The 20,701-nt window shown below is 37.3% G+C and overlaps 1 protein-coding gene across 1 annotated transcript in view; it reads right to left on the bottom strand.

Annotated features, from left to right (window-relative positions):
• The window catches only part of PKDCC (protein kinase domain containing, cytoplasmic), a 36,931-nt gene extending 25,284 nt beyond the window's left edge, over window positions 1-11,647 (bottom strand). The window contains exon 1 of the mRNA XM_075595743.1: window positions 10,665-11,647. Within this exon, the coding sequence (XP_075451858.1) occupies window positions 10,665-11,351 (687 nt within the window). The 5' untranslated portion in view covers window positions 11,352-11,647. The remainder of the gene's footprint in view (window positions 1-10,664) is intronic.
• Between the last annotated feature and the right edge of the window lie 9,054 nt (window positions 11,648-20,701).

Below are 20,701 nucleotides of genomic sequence, written 5' to 3'. Positions count from 1 at the left end.
AGCACTCCCTGTGTGTCTAACTACAAAGGGGAGAACGTTGTCTGTTAACTATCATTTGAATGTAAAAAACGCTCCATGCATTTGGAAGAAAACTATGCTGTTTACATTAATAGTATTAATAAATTATTTAATGCAAGAGCCAAGAAAGAAAAAAAAGTACTAAAATATTTATTTTTGTATCACTATATGTTAAACTGAAAAGAGTCTCAGTTCAAGTCTTACGTTGTAAAATATATTTCTATAACAAATGTAACAAATAAACTGTTTTTGACTATTCAGTAAAAATAAGTCAGCTTAATATGACATGGAAAAAATAAAACCTCATTTATCATCATCCGTGTAGTTAATGGACAATTAATTGTACAACTGTCACATTAGCATGATTTTCTCAAGGTGGAGTTCATTTCCTGTCATTCATTTACTCTGACCTCTGCTAATATTAATTGATTGGTTACTTATTTTTGGTTTCACATATATGTCATGTGAAGAACCTCAGTCTCAGGGAAGTGGCTGCTTGTATACAACATGCAGTATATCTACAGGGAGGAATAGTTTCATTGTTTATTTGATAAAACTTTGTTAGTTCTTTAAAAAATGTCAATGGGATCTGTGGTGCTTTGTTTTTGTTTGTTACCGTACGTTCGTTACTGCTTGTTTCGTTGTTATTTTGAAGCTCAGTGTAAAACCCACCTTTCCCAGTGAAATTCCGTCCCTTTTTAAAGCTGTGTATTTTTTTTAAGTTCAGCACAACTTACTTTATACCAAAAGCATGTACAACTTGTGTGTGCCTTTCCACGCACATCACTATATCAGTTCATTAACAAAAGCCTTCATTGTTTTTCTAGTTTTGTAGAAATATACTAATTTGAACATTTTTGTAGAGTCACTTAAAATTACCATGTGATCGTCTTGTACAGTAATGTCAACCCTGATCAATGTGGCTTTAGAAATATCACAGCTTTATTTGCACAGTGAGGCATATGCCCCATAGAGAGCAGTAGCATCTATTACTCTTGTGTATTTGTCATTGTTTACATTCAGACACAAATTTGCAAAGCTATTAAAAATATATTAAATTATGAAACAGCTGCAATAAAGTGTATAGTATGTGTTATTGGGATTGCAACTTATTGCATAAGACCCCTTCTGGCCCCAGAATAAACTTGTTGGCCTGTCCAACAGAATGGACTGTGAGATGTCTTACAATGCCACGAGGTGTGTGTGGAATAACATTGCATGGTAATGTACTGTATGTATGTAGTCATACAGCATATGTTTGATACTTTAATACATATGGGTTTAAAAAGCAAAGTCAAGAAAACACAACAAGAATATACACGGCATTCAGATGTCATTGGGCGCTAATCAGAACTTCAGAAGCAAATTTATTATTATTTATTATTTGAGGAATTAATGTGGCGGGGGGGGGGGAATCCACAGCTGCAGTAATGTGAGATAAGAAACAGAAATATGTCAAATTACCATTGAATATTCCACAAATGCAGCCATTTTTGAGAGGTCTCAACATAATAATAACAATTACACCAACATTTACAAGTAAGTGGAAAAGCTCTTGTGCTGCATGTTATGAACATTAATACACCACTCATGTTATACAAATCGAAAGGGATGGAGTATTTTTCAAATGAATTCCCTGAAAGAATACACAACTGGAAGTGTAAATAGAAAAGTAACAGTACTCTGCTTTTGAAGGTACTCCATAACTCTTAGCGGTAGGTCCCCAGAAGTGTGTTAAATAACAGCAAATAACGTTATGTTACCTAACTAGGTAACGGACGTCATTTTCCCTTTATTTACCGGGGATGCTCAAAGCTAATCATATGCATAAATAAGGTCCGTTAGCAAAACCACCATCGTTGCGTTACCTGCAGGAATGTGTATGATCGTAGTGCTGAGACGCGTTGCACATGCACGTTGGTCAAACTTTAAGGCGTGTTATTAAGGTAACGCTATGTATGTGTGCTACCAAAAGCTAATGCAAACCTTGTTATAATATTAGAAATGTACAATGTTTACACTTATTAACTTTTTCACTTAATTATATAGATAGTGTGATAATGACTATATAAAATATGGGTGTATAATAATATATCCATACCTAACTCAACAATATTAATTTATAGTTCATTTTTATTAATGTACAATTAAAAACATGAAGGAAGAACATCCTTCATTTATTTTAATTGTACATTAGTAAAAATAAAACATGAATTAATATTGTTGAGGTATGTATGGATATACATTATTGTAACCCATTCCTTTATACTGTCATTATTACATTATATACCATATTAGTTCACACAAACATATCACTTTAATCACTAGAAAAACATAACATAGCTTATGACATGTTTCAGACATTTATATGATCCATAATATGTATCTTTGTATGACAAGTGTAACTTTTTGTAATTAAAGGATTACGTCCTAAACTCATAACATTGCTTTTAGACTATTCAGAGAAATAACTCAATGATAATCAGAGGTTGAACTTGATGGACGCATGTCTTTTTCAACCTCACTACTATATTACTACGCATAATCAGGGTCTTGATGTGAGTAAGGGCGGCTTTTCGTGGCGTTATTATCATGCGCTAACCGTAAGGGATGTCTGAGGATCTCCGTTGTTAGATACACTGCTCATTACCATATGGTTTGCAAATGAGTAAGCCTAACATCCATTAAAATATAAGGATCCTTTTCCAATCTCCACCCCCTGCTCTTTTTTTCTCTCATAAACAGATGGATATTTAACCAAATATTACAAATGACAGATGTTTATTACTCAATGTTCATGTATCATATCACACTGTGTGGTTATTTTGTTAACATTTGCTCGTCTGGAGTGCTGCGTCACTCCCCTCCCTCCCCCTCTCTATCTTCTGTACCCCCTCTACCCCCCTATAAGTGTTGAAAAAATCTCAATAAAATTTAAGTTGAAAATAAAATAAAATAAGGATCCGTTATTTTTAAGGAAAATGCCAGGCCATTGTATCAAAAAGCACCCTAAGTGATACGCGTTACGGATAGGAATATGTTAAATTGACATTAAAGGAACGTTAAAAATGAGCGACCTTCTGAGGCTCTACCCCTCAGTATCATCACACACACCATCTGCATGCCACCCCTCAACTGAAGGGGTTAATGTCTCTGCATTGCTGGCCAATCTGGCATCGTAATGGTTAAGCATGATACAGAAATTATCAGATTTAAGGACATTTAAAAAAATAAAAATCCATTTAAAAGACTAAAATGATGGAATTAGCCGCAATTGAAAGAAGAAGCATGAAGTAAATGCCAAATACGATTACAGTAAATAACTAACTGATTACATTAGACGCGGTCAAACGATTGCATTACTTCATCTCCTTCAGCTTTTTTTTTTATTATTGCTCGGGAGATCGCACTCCAGAAACTTGTGTATGGCTAATGCCAGCAAAACGGCAGACACAAGCTGGTGAAGAGATAATATGTAACGGATGTCGGCATGTTTTACTAACAAAATCAGCGCCGAGCTGAATGTGGTAACGTTCAGTTTTATAAGCATGTCATAACATTTGATGGGCAATTACTGCAAAATTCAAACATGCACTTTACAAGAGTCTCTTTCCTTTTGCATGTAGGTCAGAGACAAAGTGCAGTATATGTAGCAAGGTGCCGAATGGAGACAGCTCCCACCTGCAGGTGTGCAAACGTCGCCAATGCCCTTGTAGTCTGGGTATGACTGGTTATATATGAAAGCCACTGTCCTTCTTAACCCATTACCTGCGTCTGGCAGACAACAAGTTACAGGTGCAATACATATGTATGAAAACACACAGGAAACCAAGTACTGCCAGAAATATACACCATGTCCCTACCTATTATCACAAATAATCATAAAACAAAAGCATTTGACCACACAGTCCTCATTACCCTGACTTCATGTAGAAGCAACGGGGGCTATTTAAAAAAAAATGTGCTCAAAAGCCTATGACTTTGAAAGCAGATATCTCCATAATGCGTACAAATGAAAGAAAATGATTACCAAAGAAAGCAAACATTTGTATTTTTAAATTGAGAAGTGAAGGCTGCGCCTTTAACAGCCCGCATATGTGTATTGTTTAACATACTGTAGTTATATATAGTTTGATGATACATTTAAAACAATGAATACATTTTCAAAAATGCAGCACCATATGTGGGAGTTGTAAGAAAGTGAAATCAGTTAGTCATATTAAACTGTCTTTACCATTATAACGTTTCTTTTGTTCAGAATATAAAATATGTTTAATAGGTTTACACATTAAGTCCTGAAAGCCTAATTTAGAGCACTACAAGAATAGATGTCATAGAGATAGACTATAAAATGCCCATTTCTTAAGGCTCAATATGACTTCATGTTATGGCCATTAAATACTTTTTTGTTTAACATCATTTTGATGCAATTGAGGCCAATTGCTTAATACATAAATGCAAATCAAAATGAAAGCTGAATTTCACACCTTTAGCAGAAGCAGCTTAACATCTTTTTGACAAACGTTTATATGCTAAGGGGTCTATGTACTAGAGACAAATTAAATATTTGGTGGTAAATGGACACAATAAAAGAAAAAAGTATATTGTGTGTGTGCATCTGTGTAGTAACAAAAACATTTTTAGCCAGTATATTGGCGCAAACAGGTGGAGCAGTAGTGATGCACATGTAAATAACATGTACTTAAATAATTTGTATATGTGCATCAAAATTGGTTTTGCAACTGCATCAAAATTACACGCCAAATGTAGCCTGGCGTAAATCCCACAAAGTCTGTTTGTTTTGTTAGTGCAGAATTAGACGTGTTTAAGTTGCTACAGTATCAACTTCCTTTTTTTTTAACGTAACACGGATGTTTATTATATGCAATAATAACATTTCATATATTCCCAACATGGCTATTGTAATATATTACATTCATAATTGATATTACTAATACTGATTATACAATTAATTCATAATACACATAATTCTGTTCCAATTTAAATTGTATCAATATAATGACCTTCATAAGTACTGTACCATGCAAAATAAGATTTGTACTTCTTTTTAGCACTACAATATTGATTCAAAAACAAATATCCTGTTAGTACATAGACCCCTAAGAGTTTTAATTCTCTCAATGATATCGAAATATTCCAGATTGATTAATCCACATGTACCTGACAACCAACCGGTCAGAAACTCCTAAAAATATCATGCATTCAAAGCAGGTTTGTGTTAGAGGTCACATATTAAGGTCACCTGGTTCCAAAACTGGGGCAGAAAAATCGCACCAAATTTACGAATTTTAACCATTTCGATTTCTTTGTTTTGATAAATCTGGTGCAGTTTTTGTGCCCCAGTTTTGCAGCTGCGAGTCTTTGATAAATATCCTCCAGTGTATTGTTGCAAAGGTAGAGACGTAATGGAATTTAGAAGTGTACTCCTACATTTTCATATTATGAGTGAATTTAGCTGTGATCATTGTGTCGTTTTGGCACAGGCTGAAAGTAAGTACCACTGCGGGCTACTTCTACTGTACAGGAATCCGTGGGAGACCCCACAATGCCATTTAATAATGTGATGTTGAATATTTGCTTAAATACGGCAATTTGTAACATTTTAACTTTTCAGCTATTTACAGCATATTTGTGTCAGCTTTACAGGGGGGATGTTACACAAAGATAGTCATTTCCTGGATAGTATGTTTACAGTATACTGTAAATCCCCTTGCGTTTAGACCGTGTAATAACCAGAGAATTGTGAACCTGCTGAGCTTCGCCTTAACACTATTTCAGTCGAACTTTCCAAAAACTTTGAAAAAGACAAGGAAATTGAAATCTAACTTTTGGCGCCAAAAGTTCTTGCAAAACAACCGAAATTATTCAAAATTCTCTATTTCCCCTTTTAAAGGGGCAAAATAGCTACCCAGCGACTTAAAAAAAGAGAGGCTTAAATCCTATTTCTAAAATGAAAGTAATCAATGTGAATTGACCATGCGATGCCCATTGACTTTTAACATTGGGAGAGTTTGTTGCAAACTTTCACTGAGCCAAAAAGGGTGCAAATTTGCAAAGTTCACTAACGCATGTGAAAAATTCACTCATCTCTAGTAGGAAACGCCCCAAAAATGAATGTCCATGAATGACATGAATGTTCTATATCATTTACTGCAAAGGACAAATACTATCAGATTTGGGTGTTTTATTATGTATGACACTATGGGTGTTTTATTACATAAAAAAATGAGAAAACAAACGCACAAGGGTATAAAAAGTATTATTGCAAATAAAATCCCACAATAGTTGTGTATATGAATATACACACTTAACACTGCCTTTTCTCGGTAATAAAAGGAAACTCCAGGCTACCCAAATTACTGTATAGTCTATATAATAGACTGCTCTCGTGTCTAAAGAAATATATTCATGTGAAGAACATGAAAATTCCATCGGTTTATATGTCCTTTTTTTATTTATTTTTTAAATATTGTGTTAATTCCACTCATTATGAAATGGTCTATTCCCACAATGTTTAAACTATAGGCATTATTACTAAATTGGTAGCTAGGAAAGAAAAGAAAACTTTTTCTTGTGTATAAATGTGAGATTGAAAATGAACGGGTAACTTTCAAGTTGAGAAACAAAAGTGCAGCCTGACAGAAGAGCCCATCAGAAGTATTTGATACATAGCAACTGGAAGGCAATTAGCGGACTGCTAAGCCTTTTGTTACAATAAATCAGTGACCCAAATCCCCCTCTTCCCAAATGCTCCTCATTATTAAATCTGCTTTAATGAACAACCCTCCAAACCAAATACATTTCCATTTTAATGGATGTGCACCTGCCTATCACAATAGCTCTTTAGAAAGGAATGTATGAAACCCGAGCAATGCAGAGCTGTGATGTCTAAAACTTATAAAGAACCAAAGATACTCCAGAAAGTGAAGTCTCAAGGTATTCAAACTCCTACTATTAGAAAGACAATCAACTAAGCTAAGTTTGCTACACATTTTCCAATACCTCTCCACCCTTCCTATATATAACCATGCATTTGTATATAAAACATTGTGCATATTATAAAATTATGTTTGTGTGAACTGTGTTATTATTTGCAGGGTTGTTTTCTATCATTTAAGATGGTATATCTGCATGTTGACGGGTCTAATACCTTTTAGGGGATCAACTTTAGATAGATGAAATTGTAGTGTGCAGAGCTTTCAAAAACATATAGGTTTCTGCAAGTGCAGTCACTTTGACATACAGTCTATTACATAAGTCAAATTATATGATAATAAATACTAGACAGACAATCTAATTTTGACAGACATAGAATGGGAACTCCTGTAATAGCAAAGATAGTTAAGAGCTAGATTGCTATCTCACAGATTACACTTAGTGCTGTCAGCTACAGGGGATTCACAAGAAAAGTTCCTGTGCTGAGAACAAAAGGCTACAAAGGAAAAGCATGACTTCCACTAGAAATGAGTCCAACAGCTTTCTCTCGATATGGGCTTTTCTGGGGGCATATGGACTCACAGGAACATGCAAATAAAATGCATAAAAATGGTACATTACTCATATTCTATTACATTTCATTGCATGTATATACATGTTATATTATTTTGGACAGCACATACTTCAATATTTGTATCCACCAGAATAAACCTACTATTGGCGTTAGATAATGTTACGTTTATCTCTATTAGGTAAAGGGAAGCAATTACTTAGCACATTTCTTTTGAAGGATTACAAACAACTATAGAATGTGTTCTTTTATTGTGTACATAATATAGTATAATAGTCTCCAAATTAAATAAGTAATGTAATAAATAATTTGAGATAGTACATTTTGCAAGTAGTATTATACAATTTCCATGCTGCAGATTTGTTATCAAGAAAAAGGGTATACTACTACTAATGGAAAAAATGGAAAATGAAATAATCTGTATAAGAATGTAAAATGTTGTATGTACAGAACATAATGAATATTGCTCCTGTGTGAACGTGCACTCTGTGTCTTCCTAAATAGCAATTTCATCTGTAGCCCAAAGTGGGCTGAAAATCCAATGTGACCAAACCCTATTGGTATGCAAGCAGTGCTTTGAGAAATGTTAATTTGATGGATGTTACTTGTAGCCCTGCTACCACCACCTACACATGGAGACAACTTGTGATTTGCAACTGCTAATTTATGACATAATTGCTGAGCAATAATCTGTTCCTAATGAACCTCTCCTGCTTCCATTGGCTACAGAAGAGAAAGCTGCACAAAGAAAGGAAACCTTTGCTTCTGCAAAGTCATGTTTTTCCATGCAACTTGTATATGGCTAGCATAAAAGTGTGTTTGTCTGTTTTCTGTTAAGATGCTGTTGCCTTTCAGCAATGACATATTGACAAACTTGTTTGACAATGCTGGATGGTAGTAATTTGTTCTGCTATAATGTTTTTGTTTGTCTGGCTGGATGGAAACCTTCAATGATTCTCGCTCTTATAATGACTATTACATTCTACTTTTTGCCAAACTAAAATTGCATTACTGTAGCTTTTCAATTGAGATCAAATCAGTTTGTTAAACCCAGACCTCAACAATGTATTGCAAGCATTAAGGTGAATGATAACCAGACATGCAGTAAACTTAATAGAGATAATAACATCCATGGTATATCCCACGTTGTCAAGTGATATTCATCATAATATGCATGTTGGAATCAATAATTGGATGGAGTTACTAAAGTGTTGTAAGAAAGAAGAACAGTGAGATAAAAGTATTTAATAGCTTCTGAGAGAGAGAGAGAGAGAGAGAGAGAGAGAGAGAGAGAGAGAGAGAGAGAGAGAGAGAGAGAGAGAGAGAGAGAGAGAGAGAGAGAGATTTGACATTGTCTTAAAGGTCACAAATGAAACTACTGATCTTTTAGGGAGCAACTGTTGTGATTGTTTCAGAACTAATCGTTCTAGGTATGTCTTCTCCAATAAGGACCATAACATGATGTATTTTGACTGCTTTACAAAAGTAAAACGATGTAACCATCTAATTCAATTTAACAATGATGCGATGTATTACCTGCAGATACGGCACCGAGCATTGTCTTTGAATAGTCAACTACAGCATAGGGAGTACTGCTCTCCTGCCAGTCAACAAGCAACAGTATTTACAAATGAATATGTTAGCAGCATACCGGGCTTAAACAGCAAGAAACACTTGCACATAAGAAGAATGTTGTTAAACGAGCTGTGGAATTATTTAGCATGTTAAAAATAATGCATGCTAATTGTGTATGAAAAAATAATCTGATCTGATTAAAACATATTGTCAAATCAAGATGGCAAGAGAGAATTCACAATGACACACTTGTTTCTTACCAGAGAAACTGTTCTGGACAATATTTTTATAATTATCAATAGTGCTAAAGATTGTACACTGGATTTGTGCTGTCAGGGCACACAGATACCCTTGTTTCTGTCTTGAAAGACTGGGTTTGATTTACACTTCTGCTGCTTAGGGTAAATGAACTAAGACTCACATTTCTCCTCGCTGTATGTAACCCTCTAGATTTAGTTTCTTTGTCACTTTGAGTTCTAATGTTAAATCTGGCATTAAAAAAACACTGGAATTGTCTTTGTAGAGAGGGGTTTAAATATAATACATTCAAAGTGAACAAGTAACCATTTACTCTCCAAGTAAATAAACAAGGCAGCTAGGCCAGGAGAAAATCCCTCTGGGCTTCCCTACTGCCAGTTCAATGCCATGATAGTACCACATATCACAATGATATTTTTCCTCTAATGTCCACAAAACAGTTGAGTGTAGTCTAACAAAATAATGTGTGTGTGTGTGTGTGTGTATATACACACACACACAATGTGTACAATATCTAAAATACTGTAGATTCCCTTAAGTACATCCACAGAGAAGCATAACCATTAGGCACAATGTGTTTCATATCTTGGCATGCAGCATGCATATGGTAAAAGCAATCAAAAATATGATTGTAAAAATGAAGTGTTCTTTATCACAGTGGCACATGATGAACCATAGACTCCTGAGATAGATGTATATATGAACTGTATGTCTGACTGAAAAGTAGACAGTCTGTGAAATGGTTTAGATAGGGACCAAGAAATGTAGCAATGTGACATTTATGAACTGCCCTGCTTTGTACAAGGTCTCATAAATAAAATTGAGCAGGTTTTAATAATATATACACTCAAATTGTCTGTCTTTGAAACATGTATCTCTAATAGCACTGACTAGTATCTAGACATACAAATAACTTATTTGATATCAGGAGGGATTGCTAAAAATTGATATATATTTATAATTGATATATATAGTACAGTTATATATATATATACACACATATATACATACATACATACATGTATGAATGTATGTATGTATGTATATATATATATATATATATATATATATATATATATATATATATATATATATATATATATATATATATATATATATGATCCCATTGTGAAATAAATAGTATAATTTGCTATTATAATATTACCCTTATGGTACAGAGAGGCTGCAAGTATTTTTAAATCTGCACAGAAGAAAAATAAAGTCTCAAGTGAAGATTAAAACGCGCATTACCATGCAGTTACCCATATCAATATAGGGTGTTTACCTGCAATATGTTGGGGTGCTGAAGTCTCTGCAGCAAGGTCATTTCTTTAACAATCTTGAAGGAAGCCAATCTGTAACAATCTTCTAACGTCCTGTACTGTTTCACACAATTCTGTATGTCATGCCCTCCAAAATCAACTGATTTCAGAGCCACTGACAGAGTGTCATTCAGGACCAATTTATAAACAGCTTTAGTGTAACCAGAACCCAAATAGCGCGCATTGGTTGCATTGCCAATGTCTTGGCACCCCAACAAAGGTGGCTTCAAAGACACGTCTATTTTTGACCTGGGGAGAGATATGTCCTGGTCAGCGCCGGGCACCTTGGTGTCCCCCCGTTTCTGGTTGTGTTCTGCAGAGTACCGCTGATCCAGGTCCATTAGCCTCCTCTCCAAGGGTCTCGCCAGCCTCCCCGAGGCTGACACTGGGGCTCGGTGCTCTCGGTAGCGGATCACCTCCTCGTACCTCTCCCGCAGCTGCTTCATCAAGCCCAGCGACCCACCTTTCATGCGAAGCGATGGATCCAGGGGGACCGGGGTGACCCCATTCTGCAGCCGCCGCTGCTGCTGCTGCTGCTGCTGCTGCTGGTGATGATGATCAAACCCGGGAACGCACAGCAAATTGAGCAGAGTGCCCAGGAAGAAGGACAGGAAAAACCCAGCGGCGACTGCGATCTTCCTCCGTCTCATGTTGAGCGTGTCTCCTGCAGGTCTCCAGCCTGCAGCTCTCCTGCTGCTGCTGCTGCTGCTCTCTCTCCTGCAGGTCTCCTGCTGCAGAGATGGGAGGATGGGGGCTGCCAGAGGCTCCAGTGTTCTCACATTGTGCTGCCAGAGCCCTGCTGCACCGCTGGACCTCGCCCATATAAGGGAGACCGGTGTGTGGCACTTGCTTCGGTGCTTTCAAACTTCTTAAAGCGCGTATTAGCCATGAGCCTGAAAACCCACCCAGAGTAGTAAAGCCCCTGAGCTCTGCTCCGGGTGACGTCGCTTTGATGGGCAGCTCCATATTTCCAGTGGCTCTGCAGCAAGGGCTTCTGGGAGTTGTAGTCTCTGGCAGAAGGGGGCTGTATATTTCTATTGCCAGGGGGCATTGCTTAAACGCACAGTAGACTGCGCTTCAGTACAATGCTTTGTGTGTATGTGTGCACGTACGGTGTGACTACACAATACTGACTTCATAGCACATGTATTATAAATACACACGCATATATATGTGTGCATCAATATACATACACACCATGTATGATGCAGAATTATAGCCTTGGTCCTATTCCAATATAATAAAAAATAACTGTTTTTTTTTGTCCAGTAGATCGGGATCATTGAAGTTTAGCATTTGCTAATCTGGTTGTAAATATTATGAGCTATAAGGTTCGGTTACATGAGATAATTAACCCTGGAGTGATTATTATTTCATAGTATTAAATTGGCTACTTTTCAAACCTCTCTTTTCTGTCAAATGAAGCCGGTAAAAAAACAAAAATAAAATAAAATAAATTGCATCCCGGAGATAAATAACCCTCTTACAGGTCACTGGTAACCAACCTGCTGCAGCGTCTCAAACTACCATCAAAGTGAATGGGAAATCCATTGGCAGCTGACTGAGCAAGGTGATGGAGCAGAAAATAACTGCAACCTGACAATACATTACTTAACACCGTCTTTCGTTCAGGAATATAGGGTGTGTGTGTGTGTATAAATACACACACACACACACACACACACACACACACACACACACACACACACACACACACACACACACACACACACACACACACACACACACACACACACACACACACACACACACACACACACACACACACACACACACACACACACACACTGTATAAACAAATGAATACAGAAGAAAGCATTGCAACCAAAATCACGCCATTTGAGTCAGGCATGTTATGTTAGAAATAAAAAAGATAATGGCACGTATATTACATTATACATTCATGCTCTACATATGTACAGAGACATAAAGACAATTGTAAACACCAATTGTAAAGACTGTGAATATTAAGTTAAGAAAGGTACCCAATGTGGATCTCTTTAACTTAGCTCTTTCTTTAAATACTGTGTCTGTCATGGTAAACTGTAATTGATGTACTTCAATGCAGAGGGAAAAGTTTGAAATGAATAATGAAACTTCGCTGTCTGGAAGGTTAGTTCTGCTCTTTACACTAAATCTACAAATCATGGACTCAACATGGGGTAACCCTTGCCCTGCTGGAGATGTGAATCGCAGGGGTGAGTGCTAATGACATGGTTATCCATCAAGCCCACATTATGGTGCTGTTAGCAACTAATTAACAAATACAATCAGCCCTGCGACTTCACAAAGAAAAGCATATCAACAAGAGAAAGCCATAAAAAGCCTGAAGAGAATTCCAAGCTAAAGTTCATCTTGGTGAAAAGAAGGTGGCAGTAGCCACTGGTGATCATTTAGAGGACAAGCCTTTCAGTTAATACACATTGCATGCAGAACCAGTGTAAAGCCAAGCAGAGAAGGGACCCTGTCATTCAACTGAAATCACATCAAATGTCATTACACTAGACAATAGTCACATCAAACGTCTATACATATAACTGAAAGCATCAAATGTTTTTATTCACAAGTTAATTCCTCATGAGTGTTGTTTTAAACCAGTAGAAACTATCACAAGTCTGTCAGAGAGAAAATGGAATCAGGGAGGCCAGATTAGAACCAATTACAGAATACACATATAAACACTGCATTTAGTAATACGTGTTATATAGTAGCATTTCGTCTTGTTTTTTGTTTTGTTTAAACCTATTTATGGCACAGTAGCAGATAATTTCAGTGATGTCCCAAACTGCATTCTCATCTGTTATAAAAACAGGACAGATTGTCAGGACAATTGACATTTAATGTTTAAACCACATTTTATATATATACCTACTATTTACCTTTAAAAATAAAAAATAAATATATATATATATATATATATATATATATATATATATGTAGAGATATCAGTACCGTGTTAGCCGAGCTTCAGTAATTAAAAAATAAATAGATGATACCGTTCTGTGGCTAACGAAATGCTTTTATTTGTGCGAGCTTTCGAGATACACTGATCTCTTCTTCCGGCGATGTTACAATGCTAACATCGCCGGAAGAAGAGATCAGTGTATCTCGAAAGCTCGCACAAATAAAAGCATTTCGTTAGCCACAGAACGGTATCATCTATTTATTTTTTAATTATATATATATATATATATATATATATATATATATATATATATCCCCACAGCACTCCGGAAATAAAGATACATATATTTTACACATCAGGAGATACAGACAATTATATATATACATATACACACACACTGTGTGTGTGTGTGGGGGGGGAGGTTACCGCTGGATCCTTACAGACTGTGTGTGCGCGTGTGCGCGTGTGTATACATATATATATATATCTATATATATAGATATATATATATATCTATATATATATATATATATATATATATACCATAATACTGAGTTAAGTTATGGTGAGTAAAAAAAGTGACAAAAACCCTCCACAGGAAAGCAAATATGCAAATTTATATATATATATATATATATATATATATATATATATATACATGTAGAGGTATCAGTACTGTGTTAGCCGAGCTTCAATAATCAAAAAAATAAATAGACGATACCGTTCTGTGGCTAACGAATGCTTTTATTTGTGCGAGCTTTCATTTTTAAGTATTCCCTTTGCTTGCTTCATTCATTGTAACATCGCCGGAAGAAGAGATCAGTGTATCTCGAAAGCTCGCACAAATAAAAGCATTTCGTTAGCCACAGAACGGTATCGTCTATTTATTTTTTTGATTTTATATATATATATATATATATATATATATATATATATATATATAGTGCAGAATAAATGAGTTCTTCAGTATTAGGTGATACCTTTTTTATTGGACTAACAATTTATGTCATAGGACAAGCTTTCGAGAGTTATCCTCTCTTCTTCAGGTCACGCAACTGGACTAACACGGCTATTTTCTGCTTTATATATATATATATATATATATATATATATATATATATCGTATGGATATTGTAGATATGTGTAGTCAGAGGGATGTTAGATGTATATACAAACAACAACTTTTTAAATTGGTCAATTAAATAACGTTTAAGCGTCTCTCTCCCACATCTCTTTTTTATTTTTCTATTACCTGCCATCTAATCATAATTTGTTGATATAGAAGTGTTATTTCATACAGAAAAAGGTTGTATTTAGCTCTATGGATAGTTAAAAATATGTCACCTTTATAAATCCTCTCTGACAGTTTCCATTGAAGAGATAAGTAATTTTTACACCTATTTAGTGCCTCAAATTAATCTAATTTTATGACTAGGGAGGCTTAATGAATAGCTATTATTTACTCACCAGTTGTAAAGTGGAGTAAGCCCTGCAGCTGATTGGTAACTAGGTGTAAACATTTGATGAATTCCAACCCAGATGCAGAGGGCAAGCAGGCTGGAAATGGTAAACTGTTTAAGAACTGTAATTGCGTGAATGTATAGTTTCTAAGCATAGTTTAATACACACACACGCGATGTAGAGGTATCTGTACCGTATCTGTACCGTGTTAACCAAGCTTAATAACTGCTGTAACACCGCCGGAAGAAGAGATCGGTTTATCTCGAAAGCTCACACAAATAAAAGCATTTCGTTAGCCACAGAACGGTATTGTCTATTCATTTTTGATTTTATATATAAATATACTATATATATATTTCATTTTTTTTTAAAATAAGTGGATAACAATATTATATTTCACTGTCAGACTGATTTATTTATTTTGGTTGATTTTTTACCGAGTCATGTAGATTTTTATCACTGTACGTTGTTAAAAACCAATCACAGAATGTGCCAAAAACTGCAGGAGTTTTTCTAACAAGCAGCACTTGTCACTTAATGACCCCAGAAAACTCCACACAAAGACAATGGGGGTTATGTATCTTTGGGAGATATGTACTGGAGCAGACAACGTGGTGCCTATGGAGATCATTTATCAAAGTCTTCCAGCTGCAAAACTGGTGCACAAAATAGCATCAGATTTACTAAAGATTAGGAATCCTATTCAAAATGAAATACATTTTCTACATTGAGAAATGTAGTCATATTTTTGTTGCAGTTGTGCTATTCTGGGGCAAAACTACACCAACTGTATTAAAGAAGCAATCCTATTGTTATTACATAGGATTTTCTATTTGATACATATAGTCAGGTCCGCTGCTAGCTTTTCTGGGGCCCCGGATAGAATGTTGGACCTAGGTCCGGATAGCTGAGCCGGGGTAAGGGAAAGAGGGGTTGGTCGAGCCCCATGGCCCAAGGAGGCCCCAGTGGCCGGATGTGGAAGTGTGTACTGACTTCTGGGGTGGACAGAGCTTCTGGCATCGGCCCGGCTGGACATCCTAACTCCTCCTTTTGACTTTCACCAAATTGCTCGCTGAAGCACTTGGCGCTATATTTTTCACAACAATTTGCTCGAGTTTTGTAGACGAGTCTTCAATACATAGGGGTTATGCATCAAAAGAGGCCATTGTTCAAAGTAGCCCTGATTCAGAATCAGAGCAAAACTAGTGCACAAATGCACTAGATATAGCAAAGAAAATATGTTTTTTTTAATACATCCAAGACAGTTATTTTCCCAATTTCTGCAGGTGAGAGGCTTTGATAAATAACTCACACTGTCTCCTTATTTGAACAACTGGGACACAAAACAGTGCAAACACTAGTGCAATATTTATGAAAGTTAAAAAAAAAAAACAATTGGAAGCAACCACATTATTTAATTATCTAAATCTACTCAATTTTGTGTGCACCAATCAATCTCTCTCTCTCTCTCTCTCTCTCTCTCTCTCTCTCTCTCTCTCTCTCTCTCTCTCTCTCTCTCTCTCTCTCTCTCTCTCTCTCTCTCTCTCTCTCTTTATATATATGTGTGCGTGCCACCTATCCTAAGCTTCATTTTGCAAAGCCAGTATAACCAACCCCTGATGAGACCCATTAAGATCAAAACGTCTGTCTGTGGGTGGGTTTACTGGCTATGCATCTTAACCCAGGCTGTTCTCAAAGCTGTGAAATGCAGCAAGCATAAGCTTACTGGGGACCATGTTATATGGTTTTGAAGCAAAAGGTGGCACTGTGTGCTCATTTGCATGTAATTTCCCAGAATCTGACTGCCCCACACCTCTGGAATGCCCTTCCCCTCAGTACCCGACTTGCACCCTCTCTATCCACCTTTAAGACTCACCTTAAGACACACTTGCTTAAAGAAGCATATGAATAGCACTGTGGATATTCTGAACACATGATACATAAAGCTTGGCCCCCTGCAGACGCACTTACCAGAACTCCCTCCTGCTGTCTCTGTACGTTCTCTCTACCTACCAATTAGACTGTAAGCTCCTCGGGGCAGGGACTCCTTTTCCTTAATGTTACTTTTATGTCTAAAGCACTTATTCCCATGATCTGTTATTTATATTATCTGTTATTTATTTGATTACCACATGTATTACTACTGTGAAGCGCTATGTACATTAATGGCGCTATATAAATAAAGACATACAATACAATACAATCCCTTGCTGCAGTGGAATACTGTGTGCTCGGTGATAATGGTGAAAGGCAGGGTTGCAGACCTGTCTAAGACATGCAAATGAGCATACAGGAATATTTCCATTTGCTATATATATATATATATATATATATATATATATGTTTTTTTAATTATTATATATTTTTTATGCATTTGATATATTTGTGGCTGCTCCATTTTGCAGCGGAGAGTGCAAAACATGAAAAATAAAGGCAACATATTTACAACCCGTGGAAAACAATAATATTTTTGTCATAGATAAATGTACTGCTGATTTTTTTTTTCTCACCATTCTTACCCCAGTCCTACCTGTGAGACTGATAAATAACAAAAAGAAACATGGAATTGCATGTAAAACATGGGTAGCTGTCAAATGTAGTAATAAAAGCTAAACACACAAGAGTCCAGATAAATGCAACTTGGGATGTCCCAACTCTATGGGAACAAGAGCAACAAACAGGAATAGTAGTGGGTGCTGCAAGCAGAAAAAACCTAGTCAGGGTAACTGCATGCAGAACAGAAGGGAAGCTGAGCACACCAAAGAAATGCAATAATTTATAAAAAGTTCATTTAATTGACTGATTACAGTCACAAACCATCCGACGTTTCAGGGATGAAAAAGGTGTTTGTACACCGAAACGTCGGATGGTTTGTGACTGTAATCAGTCAATTAAATTAACTTTTTATAAATTATTGCATTTCTTTTGGTGTGCTCAGCTTCCCTTCTGTTCTAGCTGTCAAAAGTATAATTTAAGGAAACATGGACATGATTCTGAACACTAACAGATTATAATGGTTAGGTGCCCGGGCTGCAAAACTGGTGCAAAAAATAGCACCAGGTTTATTCACATAAAAGAAGACATGGGATTTTTTCTCTGCAGGTTTTGCACCAAAGATTTATCAAGGGAAAAAAAAACAAATTGCTTCTTTCAGAAAACTGATGTGACCTTTGCACTATGTTTTTCCGGCAACCAGGAGACCGTGATCCATCTCCGAACAAGATCTGATGGGTTGTTTTTATATTAACCTCCTTAGCTACTGTTCAGGTGTTTTTTTTTTTTAATGTTCTAATTTTATTGTTTATTTATTGTCTGCCCACTGCATTGTACTGTGCTATGGGATATATCGGTAGTGTCGCGCTATAGAGAAATGGCAAGAATAAAATGTGCAGATCTTAACTCTTCATTATTCGATCTTATTGTTTCACATAGCTATTGCCTAATGTGGAAGCTATAATACAAGCAAGACAGAATAGGCTAAAAAACGCTGAGATATAAAGACAAAGGGATGCTGTTCAAAGTGACTGTTTGTATCACTTTAACAGCAAAAATACATTTTCCTCCCTGATGATAAATAACTATCCACTAAGTGCCACCTGCTGATATTTATTTATTAAATGTTTTAACAGGAATTAATAATTAATAATAACACAGTAATGGTTTGTTCTTGTATAGCGCTGCTAGTTTTACTTAGCACTTTGCAGAGACTTTTTGTAGACACAGTCCCTGCCCTGTAGCCCTTACAATCTATAAGTATAGGCTAAAGCTGTTAAATTCCAGGCATTATTGAAATCCCTGCTCTCTGAGTGGTTAAAATTCCAGGCATTATCCAATCAGTAATGGCACGGAATTTTTGGCACCCTAACAAGTTTTTCAGCCAATCAGCTTTCAGTTCTCATTCACAAAGAGTGGGATCAGCTCTCAGACAGGAGAGGTGATTGGACTGGAGGCAGCAGCATGGCACTGACTTCTCACCCACCTTGCCTGCAGAGAGTTCCGCACAGGAGTGAGGGGAAAGGTTTGTGTTTGTTGTAAGTTTTGTGGGTGTAAAGGGGACCAGCAGAGTCTGTTTTGTTGGTGTGTGTGTCTTCTGTTTGGTGTGTGTTTTGTCGTTGTAGAGGGGGCAGCAGAGTCTGTTTTGTTGGTGTGTGTCTGCTGTGTGTGTTTTGTGGGTGTAGAGGGGCGGGCCTGCAGTGTGTGTTTTGTGGGTGGAGGAGGGGTGCAGAGTGTTTTGAGTGTGTGTGTCTGTGTCTGCAGTATGTGGGTTTACAGGAGGGCTGCAGTGGGTTTAGAGAGGGGGCTGCTGGTGTGTGTTTTGTGGATGTAGAGGTGGCAGAGTCTGTTTTGTTGGTTTGTGTGTGTGTCTGCAGTATGTGTTTTGTGGGTGCAGAGGGGGGCTGCAGTTAAAGCAAAAGAATGTAGACAATCATGCTGATAAAAATCAATATGACTACAAAAGTGTCTAACTTTTTTAATTTAAAAAAAAAGCCTATATTTAGCCTATAATAGTAATATTCCCCTCAGAACAGGACATTACTGGCCAATAATGCCCTGGCTGGGCTAAAGTCCCTCGACTTCGCCTCGAGCCTTCAACTCTTCCAGCCAGGGCATTATTGGCCAGTAATGACCTGTTCTTCAGGGATTATTACTTAGTAATATATTGAGAGTTAACTCTCGTTTTCAAGTATGTCCTGGGCATAGAGTTATGATGACAAATACAGGGTTACAAATATGTAGCCAGATTTCCCCCCCCCCCCCCCCCCCCTTAGTCCCCTTACCTCGCGGTGGAGGGGCGCGGGTGCCGCAGGCAAGGCGTGCCGATGCCCGGTGATGCAGGGAGCTGCGGGAGGGTGTAGTAGGGGCGAGCGGGTCGCTGGAGGCCCACGGCGGCTCTCTTCCCTGGGCGCTGCCATCTTTAGTGCAAGGGCGCAGGTGCGAGAATGGCACATGCGCCGAGGATAGCGTGGCGGCCATTTGGGGAGAGTTGCACGTGTGCAGACAGCGCAAGCGGCAGCCATTATACAAACAGGCTCCGCAGAGAGACTACATGTCCCAGCAGCCCCAGGGGCTGATAGACACGTGAGGCCCGACAGCCAATAGGACTGTTTAGCCCTTGTACCCCCTTGGTACTGAAACTATGTGTGTTGCTTTTACTTTTGTAGCTAACAGGAGGCCTGAGCCTCCTCCACTGGGAGCCTGGGATACACTTATGCACGGTGCAGCGCCTCCACCGATTAGGGATCCCAACGTGGTGGGAGTATTCCCTCACTGGAACCAACATACAAAGTAACTGCACACAATTATATATGAACAGTATTTACTAAGCACATATATTTGCATATACCATAACACATTCACAGCATATAACTCATTGTGTTACCCCACAATACCTTCAAGAGGAAAACCCCTCCCTTTTCCTTCAAGTACGGACGTGTCTGGGCACTTAACCCCTGAGTGTCCACAAGCAAGAGTTTATGTGTGAGGGATAGTGCTTCCCTGTGTTGCGGCCGGTGGTGCACTTATAATACCTTCCTGGTCATAGTCCAGACGAGGATAACCAGAACCAATCTGCAGCTCCGCAACGTGGTCCCGCGGCGCGATACGCTGCTCCTC

Source organism: Ascaphus truei, chromosome 4 (genome assembly GCF_040206685.1).
Source record: "Ascaphus truei isolate aAscTru1 chromosome 4, aAscTru1.hap1, whole genome shotgun sequence".
NCBI lineage: Eukaryota > Metazoa > Chordata > Amphibia > Anura > Ascaphidae > Ascaphus > Ascaphus truei.
Note: the sequence above shows the minus strand (reverse complement) of the source record. Positions and strands in the feature narration are given on the sequence as shown.